We start from the raw sequence: 17339 nt of genomic DNA on the forward strand, positions 1-17339 counted from the left end.
CTCAGAGCGTTAGAGAAATCTGGGAAGTTTGTGCGGGAATAGCATGAATAGCTGCATGACCGTCACGATAAGGTGTCACCTCAGAGTGTTAGAGAAATCTGGGAAGTTTGTGCGGGAATAGCATGAATAGCTGTATGGCCATCACGATAAGGTGTCACCTCAGAGGTAGGGCTCTGACGGGTAGTAAACATCGGAATCGAGTACCCGGGGGATAAAACCCGACCCGACCCGAGTACCCGAAAATTATAGTATAATATTTAGTGAGAGCTAGGTGTGTGTGTTTTAAGTAGTTTTCAATTGAATTTCACACGAGAATGCCGCACTTATAAGCTTTTACGTCTGTATTGAATTGAAAACATACACAAGATCTTTCCTTAAAACGCGTGGTTATCAATTTGACGAAACACAAACCTAATATCATTGACGTATTTGACTAGCATCGGTCTATGCAGGGCCACATAACTCAACTGAGCACTGGCGCAAACAACCCATAGCAGAAACCAGTTCATGTGAAGTATAGCGTCACTTGTCGCAACACGTGGTTATAAACACAAAATCGAGAGTTTGAAAAGCTTTGAGACTGGGGTAAAAATGAGGTTCAACCCACAATGCAGAGAACAAACTCAGAAGAAACAAGCCATTATCAAAATCAGAACATTTATTAAAGCACATTTCGTTTAACCGATATCAAATGTGATTTTTTAAAAAAAGATTGCGCATTGTAACAAAGTGAAATTTCCACATCAGCAGTTAACAACATTGACACAGTTGTACGTGTTGATTAACGCATGTATTTTGAAAACTAGAAATTCAATAAAGTGATGACAATTATAAGAGAAAACATTGTATTAAACATGAAATAATCAAACTAGCGCCATAATCCAATTCTTTTAACAATCGACATCAATTTGGTTTTGTGTTTTGAAGTATCAAGATCAAAATGGGCCCATACGTCCGACCTTTTCTCATCCATGACTGCACACGTGGTCACGTTTACTTTAGAGTTATCTCCCTTTGCCGGGTACTCGAGTCCATGAATTTCGACTCGAGTCCTGCCGTACCCGTCTGAACCCTACTCAGAGGGTTAGAGAAATGTGGGAAGTTTGTGCGAGAATAGAATGAACAGCGAGAATAGCTGCATGACCATCACGATAAGGTGTCACTTCAGAGGGTTAGAGAAATCTGGGAAGTTTGTGCGAGAATAGAATGAATAGCGAGAATAGCTGCATGACCATCACGATAAGGTGTCACTTCAGAGGGTTAGAGAAATGTGGGAAGTTTGTGCGAGAATAGCACTGTCATATAGCGTTCATATCAGAGGAATAGAAACTACGTACGTGTGCTGGTATATCTGCACGGTATCGTATTCACTTCAGAGAAATGGAAACACCGTTCATGCATATAGATTTCACATATATCATAGCTATATGATATAGTCTTGTTTTCAAAGTAATGGATAATGTTGTTAGGAAATACGTATCAAAATTATATTAAATAGGGTTCATTTCAGAGACTATATAGCTTTCAGTGCAGAATAACGGACAAAATCTAGGAATGTTGGTAGAAACTTCTGGTATCCTGACGGTGATACACATGCACACTGAGGGTGTAGTCGGATTCGTGGTATTGGGTATAGACAAATTCTTGTGATTGTGGAAATATCTCTATCAGTTGGTTCCTGACAGAATAAATGGAAGGAATGCGAAATCGACCAATATATTTCAATCACTCCACGTACTGTTTCGGGGCATATCCAATAAAAAATAGTTTATAAGACAAACTTAGTTTTCATCATTATCTTATGGGGCGGTGGGGTAGCCTAGTGGTTAAAGCTGCACTCGTCACGCCGAAGACCAGGGTACAATGTGTGAAACCCATTTCTGGTGTCCCCCGCCGTGATATTGCTGAATATTGCTAAAAGCGGTGTAAAAATAAACACAGTCAGTCAGTCATTATCTTGAACAAATGTATTTGCCCGATCCCCCATCCAACCCCCACATCAATGAGTCAGCACCTAACGAACTTAGTTACCACAGAGCAAGTAGCTACCTTAGTTGTATTCTTCAGCTCAAAGACATGAACGTGATCAGGAGATTTAGAACTAACATGTTTTTAAAGGGGCTTGAAGACCCAGTCGAAGGCCTATTGAGATTTACGGACTCTGATTTATAACGTAACACTGTTGGTGCACCGGACTGGTTTACCTAAACCGTTTGATATGAACACACTCTTAATTCCAGGAACCAAATACATCAAATAAAATTATTGAAACAAATTAAAAAACTTAACTGAAGAATCTTAATTATTCAGAATAGCTGCGGAAACAAAACCTAGTAGAGGGATTGGTGATAAAAACTATATCGCATTAAGAATAAGCCACTTTGTCCCAGGAATGCACGAGTCAAGGGCGTTATTGTTTTCGCCACATTTATTCAAGTTAATCTCTGAAATTGTTATCTGCAACTCGCACAGTAATTACGGGGACATTCCCTAGTTGAATACTTGGAGATGGAAGTAGCCGTATGTTAATAGCATCTTTGATTTAATTAATGTGTATTTTTTTAGTGTGTGTGATATGATTTAAAATATCGTGTATTTAATTTTAGTGTGTGATATAAGTTGATAAACTGCGTATTGAATATTATGCGTATTTTCCTTTGTGTGTGTGTGTGTGTGTGTGTGTGTGTGTGTGTGTGTGTGTGTGTGTGTGTGTGTGTTTTTGTGATTTTTTTATCATTTAATTTCTTTTTGATGGGTACATAATTGTTGCATTTGTGGTACATATAAATATACAAAGTATGGACACGGGTGGTAGATAATCCGTAGGCTAGAAGAATACATTGTTATTGTAATTTATGTGAAGAGGTTATGGCAAGATGACCAAAAGGTGAAGAATTTACCATAGCTGCAGTGCGAAAAGGCAGTACATTTGTCAATTTCATACAGGGTGTGTAGGCAATGCTTTAATCCAACAAACCGCGGATGCGAATTAGAACATCTCTTTGCATATATATAGTATTTTGTTGCGATGATAATCAGGTTTAACACATAATTTCGTTTTTCTTTATATCCCAAAGATGATATGTTTTGAATCCAGAATTAATCTTGAGCCTGTATCTTGTTCAATCCAGGCTTTTAGCTGCTGCCACAACGTTTTCAAATGTACACTCACAAAATATGTGGATGATTGATTCGATTGTAACATTACAAAACGTACAAGAAGCGGATTGTGTCAGATTATAGTTAAATAAATCCTTGTTTGTTGTAATGATTCTTTGGACAATTTTATATTGAAGCCATCTGAATTGTGTATTACAAGTTGTTCTGAAAGGCACATAGTTAAAAACTTTCCAGAGTTGTTCTGATATATCTACGTTGATATCCCTATCCCATTTAAGTTGCCTATTTAGCTTTTCTTTTAATGTATGTTTCCTTAGCAACATTGCATCTAACTCGCACTGTAATTACGGGGACATTCCCTGGTTGAATACTTGGAGATGGAAGTAGCCGTATTTCAATAGCATCTTTGATTTAATTAACGTGTATTTTTAATAGTGTGTGTCATATGATTTAGAATATCGTGTATTTTATTTAAGTGTGTGATATAAGTTAATAAACTTCGTATTATATTCGTTTGAATATTATGCGTGTTTTCCTTTAGTGTGTGTGTGTGTGTGTGTGATGTGTGTGTGATGTGATTTAATATAGAGTGTATATTTTATTTTAGTGTGTTTAAAATCATGGGTCTTTTATTCTAGTGTGTTTGTGATGTAATTCAATAAACGGTGTATTATATCTTATTAAGTGTGGCATGTTTTATTTTATGTGCATTTTACTTTAGCGTGGGTGATAGAAGTGAATTTGATGGGTATTTTCTTTTCTTTTTCATGTTTTCACTTTTAATTTCACTGTACATACCTAACAGTGAAGCTAAAAATACCCAAATAGCTGACTAGTAGAATGTTGGTAGCCTCTAATCTCCCATTTTGTTTATATGTATTTTCGTTTAGTGTGTGTGATATAAGTAAATGTATTTTGAATCTTTTCTTTGTGTGTGTGGTGTATTTAAAATCATGTCTCTTCTATTTTAGTGTGTTTGTGATATAATTTAATAAAATGTGTGTTATATTGTATTATGTTTAATATTATGTGCAGTTTACTTTAGCGTATGTGATGTAAATGTATGTATTGTGTATTTGATTTTAGTGTGTGTGGTATATATAAAATCACGTGTCTTCTATTTTAGTGTGTTTGTGATATAATTTGATAAAGTGTGTATTTTATTTGAGTGAGTGTAGCATGTTTTGATATTGTGTGTATTTCTTGTAGTGTGTGTCCTATAAGTTAATATATTGATTATTTTCTTATAATGTGCGTCTTATGTTTTTGATATTATGTGTATTTTCTTGTCGTGTGTATGGTATGATTTAATATACTGTGTGTGTATAATTGTGTGTGTGTGTTGATAGTTAATATATTGTGCATTGTGTGTATTTGAGCACAACAATCGTCAACGGTTACGTCGCCACAGCATCAACCACTTCACACCAGAGCGTTCCCTCGTGCGAACTCCCAATCAGAATGGGCCTTGAGTACCCATTCTATGTTCCTTACACCCGATCTTATTCATAACAATATTTTCTTGTTGTGAATTTCCTTCCCGACGGCAAAGTTCGTTGGTCATGCGATCAACCACTGTTTGTTCTGATCAGATGTGAATGTACACGGACAGATTGACTATTGCTACCGGCGACGCAAACAATAGCCACTCACTCACCCATATCTCACAGTACTTATAATTACTTACATACTTTGTAAGTGTCAGATGCTGCATTCCTTACTTTAAACCTGGGGCGAAGTTCCCGTTTTTTAAATAAATGTTATAACTACTTGTTATAGAATTTAGCAATCTGATTTGTCAGTTACCTTGAAAACCTACGAGTAGTTTGTAGTGATACCGAGACGTCGTGTTTGATACAGCAACGCCGTCATCTACGACGCCGTTACAGTCAAAATATTGAATGTCCAGTGGTGGCCAGGGGTCCGTATATTTATCACGGAAATGTGCTTCGCCGAAATTACTTTTTGTCACTTGTAAACATGTAATTGCAAATTCGTTACACGTGTCAAATGGTGATGCACGTGTCAGTATTTGTTGAACGTTCCGGAATATTCTACAAGCCCAGTCTCCACGTATTACCCCATACCACTAATGACGCATGTAAGTCATAATACCTACCTCATGTCACTCAATGAGTAGCAAGCAGGTTGCATACCTCACAGGTAGGTACAAGTCACCACTACATAACCAACAATAATATTTCTTCAAACTCCTAATTCAAATCCAACATGCAATTATTTCTATTAACTAAAACACCCTCACAGAATACGAATTAGTGACAACAAAATCTAAAAAAATATCATAAAAAATATCCTATCGGAATTAACAAATCAGCTTGAGCCCGACCCATACTATCCAGGTAAATCTTACCTGTCGGGTCCGTCTTAGATGCGTTGTACAGCATGCTGGCCCTCACCTGTTCCTCCGTCACACAGTCGCTGTTGACAGCGTCTACTTAGATCTACGTGTCTCTTCAGTAGGAATGTATAGACGGAGGGGCGGTTACATCTGCTCTCAACGTGTGAAATGATTTATTTTCGATATAATTCCATCCGCTTTAAAATGTTAGTGAAAAAAGGCTCCAATATGCGTATCAGGTTCGATAGCTACCTATTAACTGAGAAAAAACAGTCAAATTTGTGACGTGTAACGTGGTTTTGTGTTTTAATTGATTGCATGAATGCATACAGCTTAAACACAACCGGTCGCTGATACTTTGTTTGTGTGGCGGTAGATTGCACGTCCTTTGTTGGCGAACGTGAGTTTCCACAGCTGCACATGACCCGATCGGTTGAGACTTGTATCATTCGGCACAACGTCGTAATTAGAGTCAGAGGGAACCTATGAAAACTTCAACGTCCCGGGTATTTCCTGATACGCACAAGTCAAGTTTGGATGAACTTCAGTTTAGCCAGTTTTAAAAATGGATGCATGCGCATTGGAGCGTGAAAGATGTACAATACTAGTTATGCCTTGACTTGATCGGTAAATTAAATGACTGCTGGATGAAAGAGTTGCATGTGATCTTGAAAACGATTTTAAGCATGATATTCTGAGGTCTGCGAAATGTTTGTTCGTTGTTTGTACTGTAAGTTAAGATTATTTTCGAAGGCCCGCTTTTCACGTGAGAAAGGGAACGTCACGTCAGGTTTTCTTGTGTTTCATGACTTAGTCGTGTAAGAGTAGATTCAGAAGGCTGTGCGGAGTTACTCCACCCCAACCCCCTTCCTCTTTTGAAGACTGTTCATCGTTTAAACGTATGCACATATTTTCAATCTTACCTGTATGCATTGCATTGATTGATTAATCGACTTATTATCGGAATTCCTGAAACTTGACCTGTCTATATTCCACCAGAAGTCTGACGTTGGCTATCTAGGACGTTTTGGTTGGTCTTGTCTATTGTTTGGCCATATGTCTTATCTGTCATGAGATAACCTGTGGTCTGTCGTCTGGGCACATGTTTTGTCTGTCGTCTGGTCAAATATTTTGTCTGTCGTGTGGTGGTCCGTTTTCTTTGTCGTGTGGTCCTATGTTTTGTCTGTCGTGTGGTCCTATGTTTTGTCTGTCGTGTGGTCCTATGTTTTGTCTGTCGTCTGGTCCTATGTTTTGTCTGTCATCTGGTACTATGTTTTGTCTGTCGTGTAGTCACATGTTTTGTCTGTCGTGTGGTCCGTCTTGTCTGTCGTGTGGTCCGTCTTGTCTGTCTTCTGGTCCTATGTTTTGTCTGTCGTCTGGTCAAATGTTTTGTCTGTCGTCTGGTCCTATGTTTTGTCTGTCGTCTGGTCCTATGTTTTGTCTGTCGTCTGGTCCTATGTTTTGTCTGTCGTCTGGTCCTATGTTTTGTCAGTCGTGTAGTCACATGTTTTGTCTGTCGTGTGGTCCGTCTTGTCTGTCGTGTGGTCCTATGTTTTGTCTGGCGTGTAGTCACATGTTTTGTCTGTCGTGTAGTCACATGTTTTGTCTGTCGTGTAGTCACATGTTTTGTCTGTCGTGTGGTCCGTCTTGCCATGTATCTGTCATGAAATAATCTCTTATCTGTCGTAAGTCATCAGACATTCTTTGGTCTGTAGTCTGATGATGCATTGTTTGTCGTCTGGCCATGCCTTGTCAGTCATGAAAGAATCTCTTGCTATGTCGTCTGGTTATGTTTTATCTGTCATGAGATAATCTCTTGTCTGTCGTATGGTCATCACGCCATCCTGTTGACCGGCAACTATTCTTGTCGTTCGAGGCTGTTACAGGATCGGGTGCCGAGGTTTGCTTACTTCGCTGATGTGTCAGCGTACTCCAAGATGGGTTAATTATCTGTTCCAGACACAGACAATGTACAGACCGCCGCTATATGGCGAGGACGCTGCAGGGTGCGGCGCTAACAAACTAACAAACAAACACATAATATACTGTTGTCAAATGCTCACGGTAATCTGTATTTTCATGCACACGGTGCCGCTATTACCGGTTTTGACTGTTCTGAAAGAGGAGTAACGGTAGTTCTAGTCAACCAGTAATGTCTGGATTGAGTTTGAGTGAGAAGCTCCTGGTGATGCGTATAACAAGGCCGAATCAGGTCGAATCTGTGGTGTTAATATCGAATTACAGGATCTTGGAACAAACACCGTTTTCATATCATCACCTCAGTCATTAAGGTCTCGAGAGGAGCCACCTGTTCATCCCGAGATAAACTTCACTTATATACTGTTATCTAGTCACTAACAGGTGTGCATGTCGTGATGTCAAGTGTACAAGTACCCAACAGTTGCCACACACTGTTATCTAGTCACTAACAGGTGTGCATGTCGTGATGTCAAGTGTGTACAAAGTACCCAACAGTTGACACTGTTATCTAGTCACGCACTGTTATCTAGTCACTAACATGTGTGCATGTCGTGATGTCAAGTGTACAAGTACCCAACAGTTGCCACGCACTGTTATCTAGTCACTAACAGGTGTGCATGTCGTGATGTCAAGTGTACAAGTACCCAACAGTTGCCACACACTGTTATCTAGTCACTAACAGGTGTGCATGTCGTGATGTCAAGTGTACAAAGTACCCAACAGTTGACACTGTTATCTAGTCACGCACTGTTATCTAGTCACTAACAGGTGTGCATGTCGTGATGTTAAGTGTACAAGTACCCAACAGTTGACACTGTTATCTAGTCACGCACTGTTATCTAGTCACTAACAGGTGTGCATGTCGTGATGTATACAAGTACCCAACAGTTGCCACACTGTTATCTAGTCACTAACAGGTGTGCGTAATGTCGTGATGCATGTGACACTGATGTCACGCACTGTACAAGTACTAACATGTGTGCATGTCGTGATGTCAAGTGTTATCAACAGTTGCCACACACACTGTTATCTAGTCACTAACAGGTGTGCATGTCGTGATGTCAAGTGTACAAGTACCCAACAGTTGACACTGTTATCTAGTCACTAACAGGTGTTGTCTAGTCACTAACAGTTATCTAGTGTGCATGTCGTGATGTCAAGTGTACAAGTACCCAACAGTTGACACTGTTATCTAGTCACGCACTGTTATCTAGTCACTAACAGGTGTGCATGTCGTGATGTCAAGTGTACAACAGTTGCCACACACTGTTATCTAGTCACTAACAGGTGTGCATGTCGTGATGTCAAGTTACAAGCCACAGTTGACACTGTTATCTAGTCACGCACTGTTATCTAGTCACTAACAGGTGTGCATGTCGTGATGTCAAGTGTACAAAGTACCAACAATAGTTGCCACACACTGTTATCTAGTCAAGTGTGCATGTCGTGATGTCAAAGTGTCAGAGTACCCAACAGTTGCCACACACTGTTATCTAGTCACTAACAGGTGTGCATGTCGTGATGTCAAGTCTAGTTACGTCACGCACTGTTGTCTAGTCACTAACAGGTGTGCATGTCGTGATGTCAAGTGTACAAGTACCCAGTTGACACTGTTATCTAGTCACGCACTGTTATCTAGTCACTAACTGTTGTCTAGTCACTGTCGTGCATGCAATGTCGTGATACCCAACAGTTGCCACACACTGTTATCTAGTCACACACTGTTATCTAGTTACGCACTGTTGTCTAGTCACTGACAGGCATGCATGTCGTGATGTCAAGTGTACAAGTACCCAACAGTTGACACTGTTATCTAGTCACGCACTGTTGTCTAGTCACTGACAGGCATGCATGTCGTGATGTCAAGTGTACAAGTACCCAACAGTTGACACTGTTATCTAGTCACGCACTGTTGTCTAGTCACTGACAGGCATGCATGTCGTGATGTCTGTACCCAACAGTTACACTGTTATCTAGTCACGGACTGTTGTCTAGTCACTGACAGGCATGCATGTCGTGATGTCAAGTGTACAAGTACCCAACAGTTGACACTGTTATCTAGTCACGCACTGTTGTCTAGTCACTGACAGGCATGCATGTCGTGATGTCAAGTGTACAAGTACCCAACAGTTGCCACACGCTGTTATCTGGTCACGCACTGTTATCTAGTCACTGACAGGCATGCATGTCGTGATGTCAAGTGTACAAGTACCCAACAGTTGCCACACGCTGTTATCTGGTCACGCACTGTTATCTAGTCACTGACAGGCATGCATGTCGTGATGTCAAGTGTACAAGTACCCAACAGTTGCCACACGCTGTTATCTGATAACTCACTGTTATCTAGTCACTCACTGGCGTGCATATTGTGATGTCAAGTATACAAGTTCCCACCAGTTCGGACATACTGTTATCTAAGTTCAGTTGTTTAAACCATTCTGACATTCGACATTTTGTGAAAAGAGGGTGGTGTTTACACGATCACTGAAATACGACCTCAGGTTAACGAAGACTTAATTTGTTGAGACACGGGCATCCCTGTGAAACACTATTCAAGTCCAGGGCACTCAATACTTGCACCAGGTGACACTCGTGTCACATGTGGAAAGTATGTCGTCAGTGTCTGCTGTATGTTTTCGTGTGTGAACTCAGGAAGCTAATGGCTTAAGTTTATTGTTTGTGATCTTCGACATTACTACGGTCAAGTGCTGTTAATAGACCCAATCTCCGTCGAGTATAGTCAATACATTAAACCTGTGTGAGTAATATATAGTTAATGCATTTGATCACAGTCATGTGCCGTCAATAAATACATTTAATCTCACTCAAGTACAGTCAATACATTTACTGTAACTTAAGTACAGACAATAGTTTATACACCCAATCTCACTCAAGCATAGTCAATACATTCAATTTCAATCAAGTACATTAATACCTAATGCATTCAATCTGAGCCAGGTACAACCAATGTATCCAATTTCAGTCAAGTACAGTCAATACATTTACTCTCAGTCTGCACTATTTAATACATTAGTCCTCATTAATCGTGACCCTGCGTGCTGCCCCATACGTCCAATGGACTTACTGACAACCGGTGAGACCAGCCCAGTCGATCCTCATCCCATGTTCTGAAATATAGATGAAGAGATGTCGATATTATCTAGAGTTATGTCGGTTGGTATTGCATACAGATTCTTGGGTACATCAGACATCGCTAAGCCAGTGTCTTTAGCTCATAAAGGATCTCTCACAAAGATTTGAGAAATATAAATGATATAAAAAGCGTTTTAAAATATACTGGCATAAACATTTAATGTTAAACGTACACAATTTATCGTCTCCACGTCAATTACCGATACACAATTCCGCATGAGAAGTCTAGAACCAAATCAATTTAATTCAATGCTTCAAACATTCGACATTAATGCAGCCAGTGCAACTATCTCAAGTCAAAACGATCCCATTTGCAAAGGTAAAATATCAGAAAAACGCATTTATAGAGGTTAAATGAAGACAATAAAATAACGTGGCAATGGAGTGAGTGAAAACAGCAGAAGGCTTACCGCTGTAGTTAAATAAAGAAGCACTGAAAGCACACGTGCAACAAGGGAAGATATGCGTACACCAATGATAGATATGCGTACACCAATGGTAGATATGCGTACACCAATGGTAGACATGTGTACACTGACGGTAGATATGCGTACACCACTTGTAGACCTACGTACATGAATGGTAGGCATACGTATACCAATTGTAGAATTGTACATATGCGTACACCAATGGTAGGCATAGGTGCACAAATGATAGACATACGTACACCAATTGTAGACCTACGTACAACAATTGTAGACATACGTACACCAATTGTAGACCTACCTTCACCAACTGTAGACATACGTACACCAATTGTAGACCTACCTATACCAACTGTAGACATACGTACACCAATTGTAGATATACGTACACCAATTGTAGACCTACGTACACCAATTGTAGACATACGTACACCAATTGTAGACCTACGTACAACAATTGTAGACATACGTACACCAATTGTAGACCTACGTACACCAATTGTAGACATACGTATACCAATTGTAGACCTACGTACACCAATTGTAGACCTACGTCCACCAATTGTAGACCTACGTACACCAATTGTAGACCAACCTATACCAACAGTAGACATACGTATACCAATTGTAGACCTACGTACACCAATTGTAGACCTACGTACAACAATTGTAGTACACCAAGTCCACCAATTGTAGACCTACGTACCAATTGTACATGAAGACGTATACCATTACACCAATTGTAGACCAACCTATACCAACAGTAGACATACGTATACCAATTGTAGACCTATACGTATACCAATTGTAGACCTACGTACACCAATTGTAGACATACGTACACCATTTGTAGACATACGTACAACAATTGTAGACATACCTTTACCAACTGTAGACATACGTATACCAATTGTAGAACTACGAACACCAATTTGTAGACCTACGTACACTAATTGTAGACGTAGTACAACAATTGTAGATAGGCGTTCCAACGGTAGAGATACGTACACCAACGGTAGAGATACGTACCCTATGGTAGGCATACATTGCATGACAAACTAGTGCATTTCTATGCGTTATTCCAGGTGGGGAATATGCTTTAGCAGTGTTGGATTCCATCTGTGCTCATGGGCAACACCACCCCTGGAAAATGATATTGGCCTCTATGACTAGATATGCTCAATGCTACGAATGTGTGGTCATAAATGAAGTTTTCCCACGTATTCATAAGGTGTTTGATCATAACAGAATACGACCGCCTCCGTGGTGTAGTGGTTAGAGCGTCCGCCCGGAGAGCGGAAGGTCGCGGGTTCGATCCCCGACCGCATCATACCAAAAGACGTTAAAATATGGTACTTGTTGGTCCCTGCCTGGCGCTCGGCATTAATGGGTACAACAAGGACTGGTCGGCTCGGAGTCAGTATAATGTGTCTGAGTGGGGTATTCCTGCTTCACTGCGGCATGGTATCTCAGTGGGCTAGCACTATAAAACCAGCTTAAGTCTGGGCTAGTACAAGCAGCCGCACATACACATACACACGCATGCACGTCGTCATATGAGCTAAATATTCTCAAGCACGACGTTAAACCCAATTTCACCTCACCTCACCTCATAACGGAATACATGCATTTTATGTGCAGAGTTTCATACGGGTCTAAAACGACAATGCCTCAACTCTTGCAATAGGGTTTGAAACTGATACAAATAACAACATTATGTACACACATTCCAAACATGACGAAATGGCATTGGGAATATTTGTCTGCCATACACCATATCTCTGTAGGTCTAGACGTCTGAAATAATATACTTCTCATCAAACGTTTAGACTCACTAGTGTAAATATAGCCACTTACTTCAGGCAACTGTTCTAAACTAAATTTTGCACAATAGGTCATAGGCCTACTGTTTATAGGTACTGTTAACACATAAGCTGATGTATTGTAAAACAAATTTGTAACGTTGAAAAGATTATTGCATGAGTTCCGTAAATGATGAAAATCAGTGAAAATTGGCGAATTCTTAACAAAACTTCACACCACAACGCAGCTGTTCACATGCACGATATTTGCACATGCTTTTCAGCAATCTGAGGCATGATGCTCGTGCAATTCAGCTGCATAATGTTTGCAGTTGGTGCCCGAAGTTAGTGGAGAAATAAATCTTCGATGTAACCATAAATATATACATATCATATAGTGATTACTATTGTCGCTGGTCGCAAATGTTTATCCCTGTATCTTCGAATATTCAGGCTACCATAAATAATCAGGTTTTTGTGATGAATGAGTCTCGTTTTGAGATTGCCGCAGATACCTCCCCACCCCATCACGTTACCGGCTCCAAACGGTCGGGCTTGCTGAATGCAATTTGGCGCTAAACGTTCACCTACTCGTCTGTAAACACGAGGCCGGCCGTCATTACTGTACAGGCAAAACCAACGTCGAACTCGCCTGGCCCATGTCAGTCGACAACGTCGGTTTTGAAGAGTCCGATGCACTCCACGGTAGGGTCGACGTGCTCGAATACCACGTTCTCTTAGTCGCCGGTACACTGTATGGTGACTGATACGGTGTCCTCGTGCCGTTGCTGCCGTTGACGTCGCCGTTACAAGGCGATTTCTCAGATGAATTGTCCGGATGTGGCGATCATCACTTGACGTTGTCACACGTGGTCGACCACTCCTAGGCCTGTTTGACGTATTGCCTGTTTGTCTTAGTCGTTGCATCAGTCTGATGACAGTTGCTCGGGTGCAGCAGAAGGTTCTGGCAATGACGATGTACATAGCTCCTTGTTGGGCCATTCCGACAGCTCTCGCTCCTTCAATCTGCCTCAAACGTGGCATATTTTGGTGTTCTTTTTTACTACTGTGTTGCTCACGTGTCGCGTAGGCTGTTTTATATCGTCAGTATGCACGTGCATTCGTGTTACATCATAAAAAGGCGTTTTAAGTTTTTTGCGACGTTTAGGCGATTCGTTAACTTGTTTCCCCGTTTGTTCCCGGAAAGGATGGGTCTGTACGTGCGTGACATGACTCATTATTGTTTTAACACTTCATTATTATATTTTGCGGTGTATAGTTTCTTTTCAGTACTAGTTTATATTGTCAGAACTCAGTCATTTGACATCGTATGTATGTCAGTTTTCAATTGACTTGTCAGGAAGTAACAGTGTCCATACAACGATGCAGCATACACAAGTACTGTTGACGTGCATGAACACCTCAGGTGTGCACTAGGGGCGGTGGGGTAGCCTATTGGTTAAAGCGGCTGTCTACATATTACAAGATTATGACAGAGAAGTCAAGTCTGAGAAACAAGCCCTATACGTATTCACAAAAGGCTGTTATTGGTTGTTTTTTTAAAAACAGATAGTAACTGAGCAGGCGGAACCAAGAAACACACATACGCCATTGATTTAAAGCTTCAACACACAGAGGGGGGTGCTGTGAGAATGTTTAACATAAATGTATAGTTTGTACGTTGACCATTGTCATTGCATGTGTGACAAAAAACACACATATATACACCAATTGTAAGATGAAAGAAATAGACTTCAATAAGACATTTATTGTGAATGGCGGGTTAACCGGTTGCGCTTTACGTGAACATCCGGGGGTCATCGCTAAATTTCCCAGCAATGTTGCACCAAATGCAATTTGTTTCTTAGGGTTTTTAAGACTGGGAACTCTAAAGTTTATTTACTACTTTAAAAATGACTAATGATTCTTGATGACGTACATAGAATGAAGCCATTATCGCATACTGACGCACACAGAATATAACCTACTCTACACGTACATCATAGCAAACCGTTGACTGTTAATACCGCCCGTTTGGTGAGCTCATGGGCCCTTCATTTAAATGGGAAATGATCCACTGATAAACGGCGGGGAACAGCTAACGTGGTATTGCTCTGTACTGTCTGTCTCTGTCGAACCTAAAAAAGCGATCACATGCTGATACCATTGGGACAACAACGTTGCCACCGTTTGTGCTCTTAAGACCCTTTTCTATTACTTCAGGAACATGTATGTGACCAATCACATGCCAGCGTGAAGATGCGCGCCTGAAGTGACACAGCGTCATCTACAGGCAATCTGTTGAAATGACACAAGGCAGACGTGTGAACGAAACACACACAACAACACACACACACACACACACACACACACACACACACACACACACACACACACACACACACACACACACACACACACACACACACACACACACACACACACACAAACCCCCCCAAACAACAAACTAATGTAATGATGCAATACACCTCAAACATAGGTACCACAAATGACCAGTGACTCTTTCAGAAGTTAGCTCCTATCGTTTGTTTGGTGTTGACAGTTCACATGCCAGTCCGTGGTCAGTGTTTAATATTGCATGCTGTTTACAGAGGGCAGTGAAGTGGCCTGCCTCTACAGCAATTGCACTGACTGCAAGTACCAAACCCAGGATGTTCCTGTCAGACCACAAGTAAGGTGAGCTGTCTACGCCAAAACCCAGGATGTTCCTGTCAGACCACAAGTAAAGTGAGCTGTCTACGCCAAAACCCAGGATGCTCCTGTCAGACCACAAGTAAGGTGAGCTGTCTACGCCAAAACCCAGGATGTTCCTGTCAGACCACAAGTAAGGTGAGCTGTCTACGCCAAAACCCAGGATGTTCCTGTCAGACCACAAGGTGAGCTGTCTACGCCCAAAACCCAGGAGCTGTCTACGCGCCAAAACCCAGGATGTTCCTGTCAGACCACAAGTAAGGTGAGCTGTCTACGCCAAAACCCAGGATGTTCCTGTCAGACCACAAGTAAGGTGAGCTGTCTACACCAAAACCCAGGATGTTCCTGTCAGACCACAAGTAAGGTGAGCTGTCTACGCCAAAACCCAGGATGTTCCTGTCAGACCACAAGTAAGGCGAGCTGTCTACGCCAAAACCCAGGATGTTCCTGTCAGACCACAAGTAAGGTGAGCTGTCTCCGCCCAAACCCAGGATGTTCCTGTCAGACCACAAGTAAGGTGAGCTGTCTACGCCAAAACCCAGGATGTTCCTGTCAGACCACAAGTAAGGTGAGCTGCTACGCCAAAACCCAGGATGCCCATGGCAAGGTGAGCTGCCCACGCCAAAACCCAGGATGACCTGTCAGAGTAAGGTGAGCTGTCTACGCCCAAACCCAGGATGTTCCTGTCAGACCACAAGTAAGGTGAGCTGTCTACGCCAAAACCCAGGATGTTCCTGTCAGACCACAAGTAAGGTGAGCTGTCTACGCCAAAACCCAGGATGTTCCTGTCAGACCACAAGTAAGGTGAGCTGTCTACGCCCAAACCCAGGATGTTCCTGTCAGACCACAAGTAAGGTGAGCTGTCTACGCCAAAACCCAGGATGTTCCTGTCAGACCACAAGTAAGGTGAGCTGTCTACGCCAAAACCCAGGATGTTCCTGTCAGACCACAAGTAAGGTGAGCTGTCTACGCCAAAACCCAGGATGTTCCTGTCAGACCACAAGTAAGGTGAGCTGTCTACGCCAAAACCCAGGATGTTCCTGTCAGACCACAAGTAAGGTGAGCTGTCTACGCCAAAACCCAGGATGTTCCTGTCAGACCACAAGTAAGGTGAGCTGTCTACTACTTAAAACCCAGGATGTTCCTGTCAGACCACAAGTAAGGTGAGCTGTCTACGCCAAAACCCAGGATGTTCCTGTCAGACCACAAGTAAAAGGTGAGCTGTCTACGCCAAAACCCAGGATGTTCCTGTCAGACCACAAGTAAGGTGAGCTGTCTACGCTTAAACCCAGGATGTTCCTGTCAGACCACAAGTAAGGTGAGCTGTCTACGCCAAAACCAGGATGTTCCCGCAGACCACAAGTAGGCGAGCTGTCTCCGCGTAAACCCAGGATGTTCCTGTCAGACCACAAGTAAGGTGAGCTGTCTACGCCAAAACCCAGGATGTTCTTGTCAGACCACAAGTAAGGTGAGCTGTCTCCGCCAAAACCCAGGATGTTCCTGTCAGACCACAAGTAAGGTGAGCTGTCTACGCCAAAAACCTAGGATGTTCCTGTCAGACCACAAGTAAGATGAGCTGTCTACGCCCAAAACCCAGGATGTTCCTGTCAGACCACAAGTAAGGTGAGTTGTCTACGCCAAAACCCAGGATGTTCTTGTCAGACCACAAGTAAGGGTGAGCTGTCTCCCGCCCAAAACCCAGGATGTTCCTGTCAGACCACAAGTAAGGTGAGCTGTCTCCGCCCAAACCCAGGATGTTCCTGTCAGACCACAAGTAAGGTGAGCTGT

At 41.7% G+C, this 17339-nt stretch overlaps 1 protein-coding gene across 1 annotated transcript in view; it reads right to left on the minus strand.

Annotated features, from left to right (window-relative positions):
• Positions 1-5694, minus strand: part of LOC124262716 (NGFI-A-binding protein 1-like) — a 147756-nt gene extending 142062 nt beyond the window's left edge. Inside the window, 1 exon segment of the mRNA XM_046697250.1 lies at positions 5492-5694. Within this exon segment, the coding sequence (XP_046553206.1) occupies positions 5492-5525 (34 nt within the window). The 5' untranslated portion in view covers positions 5526-5694.
• Between the last annotated feature and the right edge of the window lie 11645 nt (positions 5695-17339).

The sequence above is a fragment of the Haliotis rubra genome, unplaced genomic scaffold (genome assembly GCF_003918875.1).
Source record: "Haliotis rubra isolate DU_JTF1 unplaced genomic scaffold, ASM391887v1 Scf85, whole genome shotgun sequence".
Classification (NCBI taxonomy): domain Eukaryota; kingdom Metazoa; phylum Mollusca; class Gastropoda; order Lepetellida; family Haliotidae; genus Haliotis; species Haliotis rubra.